At 35.8% G+C, this 18406-nt stretch overlaps 1 protein-coding gene across 1 annotated transcript; it reads right to left on the bottom strand.

Annotated features, from left to right (window-relative positions):
• Positions 1 to 527: 527 nt before the first annotated feature.
• On the bottom strand, positions 528 to 8829 carry LOC111886521 (uncharacterized). Its single transcript, XM_023882776.3, has 16 exons — positions 8101 to 8829; positions 5235 to 5356; positions 5040 to 5128; positions 4922 to 4957; positions 4735 to 4831; positions 4534 to 4576; positions 4354 to 4454; positions 4208 to 4272; positions 3607 to 4103; positions 2947 to 3013; positions 2719 to 2850; positions 2058 to 2626; positions 1835 to 1973; positions 1433 to 1501; positions 1223 to 1342; positions 528 to 1119 (listed from the first exon to the last, which is right to left on the bottom strand). The coding sequence occupies exons 1-16, from the start codon at positions 8316 to 8318 to the stop codon at positions 1006 to 1008; spliced, it is 2478 nt and encodes an 825-aa protein (XP_023738544.1). The 5' UTR covers positions 8319 to 8829; the 3' UTR covers positions 528 to 1005.
• Between the last annotated feature and the right edge of the window lie 9577 nt (positions 8830 to 18406).

Genomic DNA, 18406 nt, shown 5'->3' on the forward strand with positions numbered 1-18406 from the left:
TGATTTCGATCACTTAAGTGGGAGTTGTAAATTGTTAGAACAGAGCGGAAAAACATGATCGGTTTCAAATTACTGGATCTTTTTTAATAATTGATGGTGTGAGTTCACTTCCTGTTATTAGTTATTTTGATCATGTGTCTGGGTTACAAGGAATTTAATCTTGTGACTGTGCTAAAGACACTTCAATTTAGTCACACAAAAACGGCATTGCTGGAGAGTATATTGATGAGTCCAAATTTGTAAGCCAGCCTCAAATATGACTAAATATGAATATATGTACTCATACATCCAAAAGGTGGATAAAGTCGAGAAAAAATGCAAAATCTGCAGTACAAAAAGGGTTTATGGAGACAACCATCCGGCAATTATCTATGTTCCATTGTGATCATATTTCTCATGTCCAAAATTTTGTAAAGATTTTGGGTCGTGGCCCTTGACCCCACGTTTTGCAGTGTCCACAAGTTGGACTACTAAACTTAGTACTAGATCATAGTTTAAATTGACGTTGCAACTCGTGTTTATTCCAATTAATCGGCACCAACAAGGTTATATTATTATTTGAGAAGAATAATAAAATATTACACGAGGTTGCAACATCCACTAGAAAAAGGAAATATCGTACATACAACACAAGCGCACACACTATTTCGAGAATAAAAATCAAACAAATATTGTGTAATTTTATGGGTGGGAAACAACAAGACAAAACAAATGGTACAACACACCACACAAAGGTCCAGGAAGAGGAACAGGATCACTCATATAATTGTAAGCCACCCACGTGTGACCTGCCCCCTCAAACAGACCCACAGTTTTGGTACAAAACCGAGCCCCTTGATGTTGATGTTTTTGTATGGTGGGTGACTACAACGTGTACATGAGTAGTGTGATTGATGGATGGATCCTTTATTGGGTGGTTGGTTCATATTTCATATGGAGGGGGCCAGATTAATTAGAGACATATATGATACTTTTTAGGTGAGAGTGAAAGTGAAAGTGAGTTTATCAGAGGAAATATGATAATTGCTCCTTTTTCCTTGAACCCCCCTCACCATATTGCTCGTTCCATTGCTTCAGTTCCCCCATTATTGACCCTTCCGATGCAAAACTAGCCGCCACCTGTACACAATTACATTTATCAACACAACACACAAATACATATCCCCCTGCCCCTGCCTCATACAAATCAATATAAGGGGCATAAACGTCATTTCACACCCACCTGATTCTTGGCTTCCCTAAAGTCCTCCATATTTAGTGGCCTGATGGTAATCACCTTCTCCTCTGTAACTTCTTCTGGAGATCGAGTCCCCTCTCCCCTCTCAGCTCTCAGTTTTTTTTCCTGCACAAACAATTAAACTTAATTATATATATAAAAAAAAGATAAAAGTCACAGGTAGGTTTTAGGTTTTATTCATATTATAATACTCACAATATCCTTCAATCTTTCTTGCTGTATCAGCTCCCTAACTGGTCGATAAGCAGCAGTCGTACACAGATTCTGTAATGTCACAAAAAAATTAGTTATATATAATCATGTCATATGATCATAGACATTAATTAACCCAGAATATACCAAGAGGCTGTATTAAATCCTGTATGTGTAGAGTGATTGAGTAAGTGATGGATGATGATAGACATAAGTGTTGTATATATAAGGTATGTTTCTTTTCTAGACCGAATAAACCATCAGAATGACATTTCAACAAACAACTTTCACAGTATCCATCAATTTTAGCGTGAGAATATTTGGGAGGAAAAAAGAAACACAAATAAGTAAAAGGGTTGGTGTCTGAATCCAGATTAATTAAGTCAAAAAGAAACAGCCCCTAACCTTCAGATCACTTCCAGTATATCCTTCAGTCATACTAGCAAGTTCACCAAAGTTCAATCCTTCATCAATCTCTTCTTTTCCCAAAAGAGTCTTCAATATCTTTTCCCTATTTTCCACCGATGGTAACCCCACCATTATCCTATTTTCACCATCACAAAACATTTAAAAAAAAAAAAAGTTCTAAATTTCATTATTTCAATTCAAAAAGTTTGAAAATACATACCTTCGCTCAAAACGTCTGATAATAGCCTCATCAAGGTCAAAAGGGCGATTAGTAGCAGCAAGAACAAGAATCCTTTCACCTGGTTTAGTCAACAACCCATCCCAATGAGTCATAAACTCATTCTTAATCTTCCTCATGGCTTCATGTTCTCCAGCTCTTGACCTTTGACCAAGCATACTATCCACCTCATCAACAAATATAATAGTAGGCGACACTTTAGCTGCAAGTGTAAACAAAGCTCTAACATTCTTCTCATCTTCACCAAACCATTTTGAGGTAATGGTGGACATTGAAACATTGATGAAACTTGCTCCAGCCTCGTTGGCAATGGCTTTAGCAAGCATGGTTTTCCCTGTTCCAGGAGGGCCAAATAGTAATATCCCTCTGCATGGCTTCAGAAGTCCTCCAATGAACAAATCGGGTCTTCTTAAAGGCAACATCACCAGTTCTTGAAGTGAATCTTTAATGTCATCTAATGCACCAATGTCAGAAAATGTAACCCCGATTTCACTTGCGGGTATCACTTCTGGCCTTATTCGCTTCTCAAATTCGTTATCAGCAGGAACTTCCTAAAAATTAAGATTACAATAACTAATTTAAATAAAAAGATTTTTTTTTTTTTTTTTATAAAAAACTTAAAAGAAAGATTATAAAAACTTACGGGAGCTTTAGGTGTTGGGGTGACATTATCAGCATTCTTAGGAGCCGAAGAAGCTTCTGCTTCATTAGGACCACTGGTGCTTTCAGCTTTGGTTTCTGGTTTTGGGGCAACAGAATCTTTCACAACTGTATCCTGTAATGATTAATTGTATATAATATAAGTGAGTCAACATTGATAAAGGATTTTGATAGTGAATTTCTAATTAAAGATAAAATATATATCACAAACCTTTGAGGTTGAGGTCTCCTTCTTGACAGATTTACCTTCCTGGAACAGGCTCAACCCATGAGACAAACTGTTTTATGTGTCAAATATAAAAGTCAGCAACATATTTAAGGAAACAAATAATTAATGGTATAATCGGATAAAAAGAAAAGTTCATCACAAAAATGGGAAGGTTGTTATACTATAAAATCATCACCTAGCTTTTCAATATTTATCACAAAATAACCACCCCCACCTATTTTGCGATAAAAAGGTTCCCTAATTCACAAAATTGCTTTTTCTGACATCACATTTTATTATACATATATATTTTTGTGAATATGATGTCATTTCGCAAAAAATATAATGTCTTTTAGCTATATCTTTGAATTGCAAATTTTAATTCAAAATCTTTTAGGTAAATTCGAAAAACGTCACCCCTGGTCGTCAAATGAGAGAGTCAAAAACCTTAACTAAATTTGTTTACATTTGAAATAAATACCTTCTATAATAGTCAATTTCGGGATTTTTATTTATTTTCGCGAAAAAAATAAAAATCATCACAAGCAAAAAATTTGACATTTTGCGAAATAAGTGGTCATTTTGTGATAAATGGTGAAAATGTGGTCATTTTGTGACATGAGCTTCCTATTTTATGTGATTAACTCTTAAAATAAATCAGACCTTGTAGAAGAAATAACTAGTTTTCCATTTCTATACTCTGGATTCTTGGTATGTGTGAGATGATATGAGATAGCTGAAACCACGATTTCCTCAATGTAGTTGCTAAGATCAATTGTATCAGCCACACAAATAGACGCAAGATCATCACAGTCAAGATCATTGGCAGCAAGAACTTCACTAATATGATTTCTGTTATCTTGAAACTGGATCATCTTCATATCTTCTTCAAGTTGACTTTTCCAACTCACAAGATGGTTTTCTTCTTGAGGAGGTTTGATTTCAATGTTGTATGGGAACACAGAAGTAATCCTCTCGTCTAAGTCTCTGTAATCTTTCTCAGAGTCAATAACTTGTGACCCAAGTATCAGTATAGGTCCAGAAATTCTTTTTAACATTTTCTGGAATAAGGTGTATAACTTTTGGGATCTACATAGAAGCTTCTCGATGTCTCGTAGGTATAACACTATAGGACTGTTCTTGGATATGAAAGTAAGAACCTGCAATTAATTAAGTTTTAAAAGAGTTATACTTGTAGCAGAAGGCAGAGAAACAAATTAAATGACAAGAGATTTTATATATATATATATATATATATATATACCTTGTACAAGGTTTGTACAAAAAGTTTCTCATCAAAAGACAAACTGCTTGTGCGCCTAAGTGGAGCTGAGAAGAAGGATACGCCAAAAAGGTTATATTATTGTTAGGATTTTTTTCTTAGTGTAAAAGTTGGTTGTAATAATTTACCTGGATTTGGTGGAGTAGATTTTGAAGCAAGCTCTTCAATATTAGCTGATGAAGATGCGTTTCTCCGAAGATTTGGAGTACTTGAGAAAGATTCAGTCCCCCTATATATAAAAAGAGAAATGAAAAAGAGTTTGCACACTAGATTTCTATATTTTTTATCAACAAGATTGTATGTCATACCTTGATCCAAAATCAGAAACACTGCTCTGTCTACGTAATGTTCCTGTAAAAGACAACAGTTATATGAATCAAATGTAAACAAGAAGAACAAGTATAAGTTTATTACACAGACACCATGAAAGTATATATACGACCTTTTGAAGGAGGCAGTTTCTTAAAGATGTAAACTGTGAACAGTAACAACGGAAACTAATTAAATACCTTTTATTTCCTGTTTGGATTGAAACATAGACATGGTTGATTCAAATAAGTCTGACATTCGCCCCAAGGTTGTTTCTGAAGTGGATCTTTTGAAGGTCTATATACATATATAGGTAGAAAATGCATCAGTAGATAAAACAACAGAATAGGGAAAGTATATGATTGAAAAAATGTCCATAATGCTTACAGTTTCTTTGGATGAAGCACCATATTTGCTCTGGACCTGACAAAAATCAAGAGGGGTAGATTAGATAAATTCAAACAGTATGTAATTTTTTTTTTAAAAAAAAATGACATATGCTCACCTTAAGTGAAAAATCATTGACGTCAAGCAACAACAACTTGGCTTCAAAATAATGAGCCAAAGCCTTGGCAAGCATTTGCTGATAAAGTTCTTTAAATCCACAATACAAAGACAAATTTTAGTGAATGCAGTTAAAGAGATATTCAAGTGCGATTAATTAACAGAGCTAATTAATGTTTTTTGAAATTTAAGTAACCTGCAGGACCCGACAACAATATAGTTCGACTTGCTGGAGAAAGGTTTCTTGTGTGCTTTGAAAAATCGATGTTCTTCAGATAAACAAAAGCTGCACTTGTAAGTAAAACCCTTGTCTGTTCGCTGTTGAAAGGGTAAAAAAGAAAAAATAAATAATCATCACAAATTAAACCAAATTTAGAATATTCAATGCCTTAGTTTTAATTTTAGACTCTGCATTATGTAATTGTAATGGGGTGTCAAATCGGAAAATCTTGTCACAAGGTTTTATGTAAAACAAACACAACACGACACTTAAATTGACGACCTGAATGAATATCAATCTGCCTAACTTAAAGAAGCTCAGCGACGGAATAAGTGTTTGGACCGCGTTTATATATGTAGTTGGTCGGTCCTGTTCTAGTTAAGGTTATTTTTGGTATTTTGCCTAATATAATAGCTCAGATTTTTGTTGTATTATTGGTTTTTAAGTTTGTTAATAAGAATACTCTCTCCTCACGTGTAAAAGTATGTCACATTAACCGAGCCACATTAAATACTATCACAAAGATAACATAAAATAATCATTAGTTTATGGGGAAATTACTAATCTAACCAAATTCATTAATGACTTATCACTTTTTAGCCAAAATTTTGGACTTATTACAAGATAGTCATCGAAACTGTAGGTGGTTAAAATGGCCTACTGTTTCGCCCATTTACCTACTGTTTTGATTTTAGTATATAAAGAATTTTTTTTTCACTTTTCTTTACGAAACCGTAGACGAAAAAATGGTCTACTGTTTCCTTTGAGAAGTCTACTGTTTCCCAAAGAGTAGATTAAAAATGATCTACTGTTTCATCTAAAAACCTACGGATTTGGGTTTTTTTTTTGGGTATTTTGACTACTATATCGTAACTAGTATATATTAAAAGAAAAATCTCTTTTAGAGTAAAAGTTATTGTTTTTTTTCTCATCTTAAAAAAAAAACCAAAACCTTACGAAACAATAGACCATTTTTAATCTACTATTTAAGAAACAATAGACTTCTCAGAGGAAACCGTAGACCATTTTTTCGTCTACAGTTTCGTAATGTAAAATGAAAAAAAAAATCCTTATATACTAAAATCAAAACTAGGCATGAGCAAACGGACCGAACCGGCCCGACCCGGGAACCGACTTCGGCTAAAATCAAGAACCGAACCGGCCCGGCGGTTCTACCGGTTCTGGGTCCGGGTTTTACCGGGTTTTCGATTTTAGAACTAATCTGATTTGACATGCTTTCTTGCGGGGCTTGTAACTCATTCAATTTTTAACCAAATCAAACGTTTTTATAGTCTAAACTTAACTACAAAACCTAAACTACGTGTAGGAAAAAAATTCAAGTAAAAAAAACTTAAATTGAGTGAGTTATTCACATTTAAACAACAAAGTCAGATTACGTTTAATTGTTGTAACATAAAAAATTTCTGATTTGACACCCTTCTTTACAGGGCTTGTAACTCATTTAATTTTTAACCAAATCAAACGTTTTTTATAGTCTAAACTTAACTACAAAACCTAAACTACGTGTAGAAAAAAGATTCAGGTCAAAAAAACTTAAATTGAGTGAGTTATGCACATTTGAACAACAAAGTCAGATTACGTTTAATTGTTGTAACATAAAAAAATTCTGATTTGACACCCTTTCTTACAGGGCTTATAAATCATTTAATTTTTAACCAAATCAAGCGTTTTTATAGTCTAAAGTTAACTACAAATCCTAATATACATATAGGAAAAAAAATTCATGTCAAAACAAGTTAAATTGAGTGAGTTATTCACATTCAAACAACAAAGTCAGATTACATTTAATTGCTGAAACATAAAAGAAATTCTGATTTGACATCCTTCCATGCGGGGCTTGTAACTCATTCATTTTTTAACCAAATCAAACGTTTTTATAGTCTAAACTTAACTACAAATCATAATCTACATGTAGGAAAAAGATTCAGGTAAAAAAAAATTAAATTGAATGAATTATGCAACTTTCAAAATTTGATTTGAGTTATCCGGTCCGGTTCCCGGTTTTAAGCCGGTTCTTACCGGATCCCGGTTCCAAAAATTGACAAAATTATAGTATCAGTCCCGGCCCGACCGGTTCCATCGGGTTACGGTTCCGGTACCGGTTCCCCGATCCATATGTTCATCCCTAATCAAAACAGTAGGTAAATTGGCGAAACAGTAGGTCATTTTAACCACCTTTGGTTTCGATGGCTATTTTTAATAAATCTTAAATTTTGGCTAAAAAGTAATAAGCCATTAATGATTTTGGTTAAATTAGTAGTTTCCTCTTAGTTTATTTAATTGGTACTTAAACGTAACAAATAGTAAAAACAGATGCTAAATCATGTTGATTTCACTAAACCACGTTGGGATTTTTACACTAGCACGGACAAAAAATTTAAATTCAATTTCGTCCGGGTGTTGTATCCTTTTGGCATGTCATGATGGATGACACGCCTACATAGTGATGATGTGAGTGTTGATAGATTGAGATGGGAGGGACTAGAGACACCTCATCACAAGTATGGTGAGTCATATACGAGTTGAAAATTAATTATTATTATTTTAAAGACGGCCAAAACAGAGCCATGTGTTCTGCATCTCCAAAAACCCTAAACCTCATCAAACCCCAAAGTTTTCATTCATGGATGCTCTCACTAATAGTGAACTCTCACTAATAATCACTATTAAGATCTGTCCAGCAGTCCAGCCAAAATATCATACGTAATATTTGTTTTATTAAGTAGTGTTTGAAACTTGGAATACAGATTTTGTTTAATGAATATCCATTAAGTCCATTGAATTGAATGAAGTGAAATAGATTAATTAATTAATTAATTACCTTAGGTAATAGGGAAATTGGTCGAAGGTGATTTTGCTGTCTTTGCCATCGACGATCATACTAAGCATCTCACGCTCCATTGTTTGTGGAGTGAGTCCGTTTCCTGTTGAATCATCACCACCACCGGTCCACCTACTCACTGTCTTCCCCATTCCAATTCCAACTCCTACTCCTATTCCCACGCTCAACGCAGACATGAACAATTGCTTGTTTTCCATCTCTTCGGATTTCAAATTAGGATTACAAAATTTTTCACTGGAATGGAATTACAGGATTAATACAAAGCAGAGGATGAAATTCTCCAGAATCCGATGAAGCTATAACTGCAAGCAACTATCGGAAAACACAACACCAATCAATCAAATCTCTCCGAATCAAACCAGCATCAAGGTATATCTCCTTTGTGTTTCGATATTTCAATAATATATTTCCTTCTATCTCCGATCACAATCGACGCTTCCACTTCCTCTTATATGATTGTTAAACTGTCTAAGGATAACTCACAGGTGTATGCGTATGCATCACACACGCACCGAGTTTGACGATATAGAGAAAATTGGTCAAAGTAGTTGAGTCAAAGAAGCGGATGTTGAAGAAGACTGTGTAGTCTCCGGCGGCGGCGGCGGCAGCGATTGTGAAAACGAGAGTGATCGATGGTTATAAAAAGGAGGGAGGGAGGGAGGAGGAAGGTGGAGATCAGTTATTGTGTTGTGATGTGCGTGGGGTGGGGGTGGGGGTTCAGTTCCCAATATTCAAAAGTAATGGCGGGGTGTGGGACTTTGTTCACGAGTTGCTCACGTGCCTTCAATCAATCACTATTGCATAAAAGGATGAAATGTCAGGGCGCCGCAATATCATCCAATTGCTATAAAGGGAAACCTCTATTTTAGTGTTACATTTTTGTTTACTCCATCCCATCCCTTATCTTCTCCTTCTCCAACTTGCGTAAATTCAGACCCTTTCGTATATAATTATTATAATGTTTAGTGATCAACAAGTTGTATATACTTGAACGAAAAACAAGTCAGTTTTTGCAAGAGATACTTACCATGAAATTCATCCTTGAAAATCTCTCGTGTTTTATCATTTGACAATTTCTTGAAATTCGATCCTTCAAAACATAACAATAAAAAAAAGATAGAAAAGAATATGATCTTGTTTTATATAATAGGGTTTTTGACATAAAAATCCTTAAATTTGTTAAATTTTATCAATTTTATCATTTGTTCATTAATGTCTAAAGTTTATAAAGAAAATTATCTTTGTTACCGGTAATAATTGGTTTTGTATATTATTTCTTTGAGATGTTGACCTCTGGTTGGTTTGTGAACATTAATAGGGGTTGCATGCACAACTAATGAACTAAATATGTTGATATATATCGTAGGCGATTTGCACATATATCATTAGTTACACCGCATCAATGGGTCCATTAGATATTTTATTTATTAATTAATATATACTATACTTATGTGCATATTTGTTTTTAGCCTATGTTTTTTAAATTCATGTGTAAAAGTTAAAGTTAGGTCGTTCATTATCCTCTGGATAATTAACGCCTTTTGTTTGTGAGAACTGTGATGATTTTAACATCTTTAAGTGTATGATGAAAAAATAGGTAGGTGGAGAATCTAATGTGTTTATAAAAAGTTAAGTGAGTGTTTATATGATAATAAAATGGTAGGTGAACAATTAGTTGGTTTGTGAGAGTTTGGTATGGCAGTAAATAATAGTGTTAAGTGGTTGCTAGTGTATTCAAAAACTCTATTGTTAGATATGTTTTCACAAAATGTAGTGTTAAAAGCGAAAGAAGAAAAGTAGAAAAAAACATTAAATTACAATGAAAACACTAAAACTACTTCAGAAATATTTCGGCCTGGAATCAAAATGATACTTCGAAATGCCTTGTGATAAAGCGGTTATTTTATAAAAACCAAAAAAAAAAAAAAAAAAAAGTAGTAGTAGTAGTTCATTTTTGTTATCTGGCATGTTCCAATTAATTTTTTGTTATAATATATTATATAAAAATTTATGGACAAACAATATATGATAATTAGTATATACTATTAATTATTAAAACCCTAGCTACAGTTAACTCCTTTTTTTTTTCTTATTTTCACACGGAATTCTGACTTTCTTATTTTGCCACCGAAACTTCTATTTCTCTTTTTCTCGCACAAACTGACATACATTTTGTCATCGTTATCTTCCTTTTTCTCATTCTTCTTATCTAAGATTTTTTGTTTACCACCGCCTTCCCTCACCAATCAGATGCAAGAAACCCTTATCTAACATTCTTCTACGCCAGTCTCTCTTTTGACATCGGTTGCGTCTCCCTTCGATTATGCACTTCTCTCTCTCAACAAAAAAAAAAACTTCTTGTGCGTCACTCATATCGGCGACTGTCCACTGCCGCCGTCCGCAACATTTTCTCGACCTCCGACACCGACAACACAACCAGCTGCCACCAACCGTAGCTTCCGCCTTTTGGCTATACCACAAACAAATGCAAACCCTAGCCTTAGCTACTACTGCTGCGGCCTTCGGTCCAGGTGCACCCGGATACTGTTGCCGGTGCGTTGAGGTTCTGGTGAAACCGCCCTACCCTAAAGCGCTGATCACACCAAATGACCACTGCCACCACAGTCAGCGCCACCTTAAACCATGCCAGCCACCTTCAACCTATTTTTAATCCCTCTACTCGCTTGTATGTCTTAATATTATGTCAAAAGCTCAAATCCTTCATTGACTTTCTAAATTTTCATCTTGATATTGTAATTTACAACTTTCAGGATATTCGATTTTGGGAGAAGATGATCAAAAGAGAAGGTTATTTTTCTCTTTCTTTCACCCTTTACTGAATATGTGTGTCTACAGGTCGTGAAATGGCAGGATCTTGAAATAAAGCGCCTAACAGATGAAGTCATATGATATTCCATGGATAGAGGTCAGTATTTGTCAATAATATTCTATTTTCTTCAATATTCTTGACATGTATTTGGATATTTTAAAACCGATATCTGATTTCATTTTAATTTGGACCTAATCTACACCCACTGACTCACTTTGTTTGTTCTCTCTCACTGCGTTTGTAATTTTTTTGAAGGAGGAAGGTCTCAAGTGAAGTTGATAAACTATAACTTCGATATTAACCATCAATTCATCCAAATCGTAGGAAATCATCAAAAAAAAATTGTAAGGTTAACATCTCTTAACCCTGAAATTTACGTGTTTCAAATTCATATTTAGTTGATGAATTGCAGTTAGAAATATTGATTTCAAATTCAATTTTACCATCTAATTTGATGTACCCATTTGTAATGTATCTTTGATGACTTGGGATTGGAATAAAATTAGTGTTACTTCTCTGTAACGGTGTTTGATTTTTTTTTTTTGACTAATCTTATTTCAATTTTTACACATCTGAACCTAATTAGGATTACCAATGGTATTATTTATTGGTATATTTTCCTTACAAGTAAAGAACATTACTTAAGAGTCTACTTACCTAATCTTATTCCACGTGCTCCTTATTGAGGGCAGAGGGAATTGTTGTGCCACATTAATTCAGATTTTTTGGAATAAAGGACAATAAAAGATTTATGTGTTGCTTTAATTTCAATCTTTGTGTGAGTTTAGTTGTTTATTGTTGAGTCCAAACTAATGACCAAAGTCTATTTGTTTAATGTTATTAGAGTCTATTGTTTTTTTTTGGTTTATGCGTACAACAATTACTATTTGTATACAATTCAATTTTGGTGAACGATTTCAATGGATCTGATTCGATGTAGGCATGTTCGGGTGTTGTTCATTGTCAGCTAATGGATGTCCCTCATCCTGGAACTGTTCTGATGCATAAACTCAATTTCAATGCCAAAACTGAATACCACATGATTCAGAATTACAAGGTTCTTGGAGACGTTTTCAACAAACTGAAGATCGCTAAGGTTATCTTACTATCTCCTACTTTTGTTATTGCAGTTTGATTACAATCGGTGTTGCTACTCGATACATTATAGTTGTTTGTTCTTTCGATTTGAATACGATCAGATTTCAATTTGTTGTTGATTTTAATTGCTAAATTTCAAAAGCAACAGTCATCGATTTTCAACTGTTATTATTATTTTCATGAATTTTAGCAACTAATCATTGATTTTGAAAGACAATACACATCTGATGGATAGAATTACTCATTCATTTAATCTTATATGTATAATTACAGCACATCGAAGTAAACAAAGTGGTGAAAGGAAGGCGACTGGATAACCTCGAATTCATGCAATGGATGAAACGATACCGTGATTCAGTCTGTAGAGACGCTAATCAAAAGTAACCTCTCTCCTTTCTCCCCTTTCCATTTCTGTTTTGCTAAACTTTCACACAAATCTGCTATGTTCAATTCATGAATTAACCTTTTTTGTATATGATCTTCATCTTCATCTACATTTACGTTTCACTTACAATCCTCAAGAGAGAAGAGAAGCTTACAAAGGCGGGAAAGACTTCTTCCTCATGTGAAAACTTTTCAATATATTGTCTGCTTTTTAAAGATGTTTAAAATTCAACTTAAATTTTTGTTATTAGCGTATTCTACTTAGAAAGTAAAATGATATAATTGGGCGTAAGTTGAAAAAGTCACCCACTTATCCATTGTACCTTGCCATAAGTAAAATGGTATAGCTGGGAATTTGTAACACCTCGTTTATTTATTTAATAAATAAATTAATGAATGAATGAATAGTAGCCTAAAATTAATAATTATATAGCAATGTGTTGGTCTCGAGGAGCTAATTGTCACAATTTTAGAAGTCGGGGATTAAAAGTATAAGTTTCGGACTTAGTTTTGTAAATATTTATGAAGGCATGGGCTATATTGTAACTTATGGACTTATTGTGAAAGAATCTTGGATGCAGGAGGGGCTGCTTTGTAAAATATGGCCTAATCTTGAAAGGAAATCGGATTGGTGGGACCAAAGGTGTTATTTGATCATAAAGTTTGTGTGATCGGGTATTAAACCCGTCACCTTACTCTACCCATGCTAACCCTAACCCTAAATGAGATATCACCAGCCGCCACCCTCCTTAAGCCTCCCATCACCTCCGGTCGTTGCCACCATGGAAGCCAACATCCATCGCTGTTATTTAGCCATCGTAGCAACACCACTACCGGGGAAGTAGCAAGCATCCGGGAGGTCCACTGAAGCCGGAGGAATTGAACTTCACGACTGTCGTTCGCTACTGGTACGCCGCTAAGGACCACCGAACCTCCTCCGTTCTTCTCCTTATCTTCCTCTCTCCGCCATCGTTCCTGTCGACGACAGTCGCACGTAGCTGGGAAAGAACCACCATGACAGGCGATTGGGCACCGGATGGGGGAAGCTGTCATCGTGTTGGGACCGTAGCACCACTAGAAACGCTGCCGCTGCATCCATTCCATGACCATCGAAGGCTTCCCTTAGTTTTTAGTGCAGTGGGCAGTTCGTGGGGCGTGATTGTTGCCGTTGCCGTTCACTAGTCGGGGTCACTACTCCCCACCCCCTGTCCTTTTGTTCGCTGTCGCCGCCTATACATTGCTGCTCCGGTCACCATAGGTGGGTGGCTGGGGTTGTTTTGTAACAGATTAGGTGTGTGGTTGTATATTCACTAGTAGTTCTTGTGTTGGGTGTTTTGTTGGCCAGAAAATGGAGAAGAGAACCACCATGGACGCCAGGCATGGTGGCTGCCGCCATGTGCCACCGCCGGCCATCATTAGGTGGTTGTGTGTGTGTGTATTTTAGTTAGTGGGAGTGTGTGATATTAGTATTTTTCTTTGTATGATGTAATCTATAATGGAATAATCAAGGAATACTCAAACCACCACCGGCCGCCGTGTCAGGTGGCGGTGTGCTTTGCCTTGTCATGTTTGATTCGGTTGGGATGCTTGAAACCCTAATAGGCCCAATGAAGCCCTAATGGGATTAGTGAAACCCTAATGGGCCTAGTGAAATCATAATTGGTCAAAGGACCTAGCTATTGGGCCTATTGGGCTAAGATGGGTTGGAAACCCTAATTTGGGACTGATCGGGATTGCATCAAAATTATTTAATGAACTTAAAATATTAATTAATAATCCTTGCAAATTAACCTAAGGCTATGTGGGACTTAATGGATTAAGTCCTTAATGGTTTAAGTAGGAAAACTTAACCCTAATCATCATTTTATGTGAAAACCCTAATTTCACTTGGGCCTTATGTTGGGCCTTTCTATTGGGCTTTTAGTGATTGAGCCAATAGTGGGCCATCCAAGAATAATCTTATGGACTAGAATATGTAGATGGGCTTTAAGGTAAGGCCCATATGAGGGGTTGGGCCCAATTTGGAAAATTGGACTGTAGATGGGCCACAATTTAGGCCTTAATGATTGTATGATATTGGGCCACTAGAAATGCAAAATGTGAGACTGGACTTTTTGGTTGGGCCTTAGAATAAGGCCATGTAAAGGTTAGGGCCTAATTTGGAAAATTGGGCCATATGTTGGGCTTTGAGCCATAGTTGGACTTTTGGCCCTTTGGATTGGGTATTGGGCTTGAATCAAGCCAAGTTAGGGGTAGAGTAGTCTTTTACCCCCAAGCATAGACTTATGATTATGAGTTGGAACCCAATTATTAATTGGGTATTGTTTGATGTTGACAGTTCGAGAACTTTTCAACCAGCCCTGGAGTTTTATCTGCGAGACTTCAGCAATGCCAGGTGAGTCTCCTCACCATACCAATAGGTCTAAGGCACCCAGGCTAGCCCATTTTATGATGTGTGGTATATTAGCTGAAGTTATACTATGTGACATGTTAGCTGGTTATGTGCTAGGAAGTATGCTAGTGGTATATGTGGTATGTTTGTATGGAAGACCATGGGAGTGCCCATGACACCTGGGTGTAAGACCATGTGGAGAGCCCATGGTTTTCCTACTATGTTGTAGTGTTTGTTGGATAAGGTGTCTAAGTCCATAACTATATTCGGTATGTACTTGACCCGACCCGATATTGTCCATTTGGGTTGCATGACATCATGCATTTGGATAGACAAAATGAGAGAAATAACACTTGTGGTTTATTAATATATTATAAGTTCTAATATATTAATAGTATTATTTAATTAGTATTGATTAAGAATTAATTTGGAATTAACTAAGTGATCAAAAGACGACTAATTAAATATATGGGTTGATTATATAAATCATCCATAACTTGTATAGTGGGCTAAAAGGCTCCATAGATTATCAATTTGGGTTAAACCCATAAGATGCTCCATGGGAGTTACAAACCCATGGGTCATGGAAATGAAGAGTCATGTCACATTAGGGTTTACATGGTGTAACCCTAGATGTGACACGCTATATAAGGAACATGATACTCACCAAAATCCGTTACACTAAGAACAAGAGAGGGCAAGCAGATTTTTTCAAGTGTTATACATACTCTAAAGTTATTCCAAAGCATTTGGTGTTGTGTGAAGCATTTGAGGCATCACACTTGGGGTGCTAGGCTCTTAAGGTTTTCAAGGAATCAAATCAACTACAAGGTATGTAATTCTAGCCATATTTTAGATTAAAAGTTCCCCATGTATGCTAGAAAAGATTATGAACCTTGGAAATCATATTTTGCATGTATTTTAGACAAACATAGATCAAAGGTTTTCTAGGGTTGCATGTATACTTAGGGGTGTTAGAATGCTCAAAACCCATCAGTGGTATCAGAGCCAATACTTGTTTGTTAATACTTGATGCAAAATAGTGTAAAAAATCGATTTTTGAGCTGTCTGCACAGGGGACTCGACGAGTCCAGGTGAAAATGCACCAACTCGGCGAGTCAATTCATGCACTCGACGAGTTGGCCAGGAAGGGTGCAGAATTTCGATTACTGTTGCTAGAAATGGACTAGAAATATTACCCTAAACTGTTTTGGTGTTGTAAAACTTGTTTTAGATGGCGTAATGGTTGTTCTAATCCATTTACAATGGCTAATATCAATTTTTCATGATTTTATGTGTTCATATGTTATTGAAACTTTGATATGAATATTCATGTTCTTATGAGTTTTTGATAGATCATAGGAATTACTTGTTTAAATCTTTAATTCATGATCTTTATATGTTTTAATGGAGTCCATAAATTGTCCTCAAGTTATGGATAACCAAAAGTCTCTTTGTGTTAAAAACCATTAAAAGAACACATAAGTTATAAAATGAAGAGTCTTCATTTTAATAACTCATAAGTTATGAATTTGAAAGGTTTTGTAAAATTACAAGACTTGCCCTCAAGTTTTGGAACATGTAGTCACTTAATAAACTTTAGTTCCAACCCCTAGATTTTTAAAAGTTAAAAATCAACCCTTATACTTTATAATATTATAAGTTAATAATATATATATATATATATATATATATATATATATATATATATATATATATATATATATATATGTATGTATGTATGTATAAGAGCAAGTCGTCTTACCATTAGTAGGCCTCATTCACGAAGCCGGTCTATAAGGGGGGTATAAGGTTGCTGCCTATAAAATGGCAGCTTAATGGGTGTCTACTCTCACCCACCGCTTCCTTAATCGGTGGAGGGTCGTTAGCCGAACGGGTAGGACAAGGACTTATAAATTCTCATTAAAAGTACGATGAATATTATACAGTAACTAAATGTTTTATTAAATTCCCAATCTTAGTTACTTTAGGAAAATGTGAATAAGGTGCTAATCCATGAAGTTACACTTTACACTTTGTTTAACTCATTAGTGGAGCGTGTGTGGTTAACCGACACACTAACCTGGACTTAACAGGCACATCGATTGATTGATAAACTTTAAGGGTACCAAGTGATTTGCATGGTTACTTCACACCTCATTTTGTGATCCTCGGTATCCCTGTCACAAAACTTGGAGGGCACACTCGAGATTGAAACATGCCTTTGAAAAGTTCATTTAATCTCAAAAGAATCTAGGAATTTCTAAGAACCAATTAAAACCTAATAATTTATATTTCGGTTTGTGGTGGAAATTGGTGAATCGTCATTCACCTACCTTTCAAATATGTTATAGCTTAGATTACGACATACCTTTTCTAAGTTATGATATATTGTGATTGGATCATAGCCTTAATATTACATTTGGGTGTTTTATTAAGGTCTACCTTTATATCTAAACTAAACTTGTTCTCTTCTTTTTCAATTGTCTTCCAACAACAATGCTTCTGGCTCAAACCCTACTGGCTCCTTTTCCCTCATGAAGCTATATGGGAGGGTCATATTCGATGGTTCCAACTTTAAGGATTGGATCCGGAACATCAGGATGTGACTCGTTACGAGGATAAGGAATATGTCCTCGATAAGGAGCTAAAGGAGATCGATGAGTCCACTGTTACTCCCCAAGAGATCGCTGACTTCCGGACTCGTGAAAGAGATGCCACCAAAGTGGCATGCCTCATGATGGCCACCATGACAGCTGAACTCCAGAAGTCCTATGAGGACTACTACCCTTTTGAGATGCACCAAGATATGATGGAAATATACGATCAGAGTGCTCGTCAAGAGCGGTATGAAATAATCTCCTCCATGATAACAACCAGGATGAAGGAAAGAGATTCCGTCATGAGCCACATGCAGAAAATGCAAAGGTATGTGGATCGTTTGCAGAAGCTTAATGTGGACTTCCCCGAGGAGCTTGCAATAGATGTCATTTTGCACTCCTTACCCTCGTGTTTTGATCAATTCCGCATGACATACCACATGAATAAGGAAGAAGTCACACTCAGCAAACTTCAAGGATTCCTAAAGACCACAGAAACAGGTCTTAAAGGTAAGTCGGTTGTTAACACTTCTACTCCTACTCCAAACTCCACCCCTGTCTTGGCAATCAGGAAAGGTAGAGGGAAGAAAAGGAATAGCCCTTCGAAGGGTACCAAGGGTAAGAACCTTGATGGCTCTTCTTCAAGTGGAACCAAGAAAGGTTTCGTCACTCCTTCTTCTGACCCAAAAGAGGCTGAATGCTTCTATTGCCATGAAAAGTCGCATTGGAAGCGGAACTGCCCAAAGTACCAGCAAGATGTGAAGGATGGGAAAGTTAAACCCAACCATGCAGCTATTTACACTATTCTATCTAATAACTCACCCTATTCTAACTCTTGGGTCCTTGATACCGGTTGTGGTATTCATATCTGTTCTGATTTGCAGGGACTAAGAAGAAGTGAGAATGTGGAGCATGGAAAGATAAACTTGATAATGGGGAATAGGAAAGCTTCACCTGTCACCAAGATTGGAGTTTATTCTT

This window comes from Lactuca sativa, chromosome 3 (assembly GCF_002870075.4).
Source record: "Lactuca sativa cultivar Salinas chromosome 3, Lsat_Salinas_v11, whole genome shotgun sequence".
Lineage (NCBI taxonomy): Eukaryota > Viridiplantae > Streptophyta > Magnoliopsida > Asterales > Asteraceae > Lactuca > Lactuca sativa.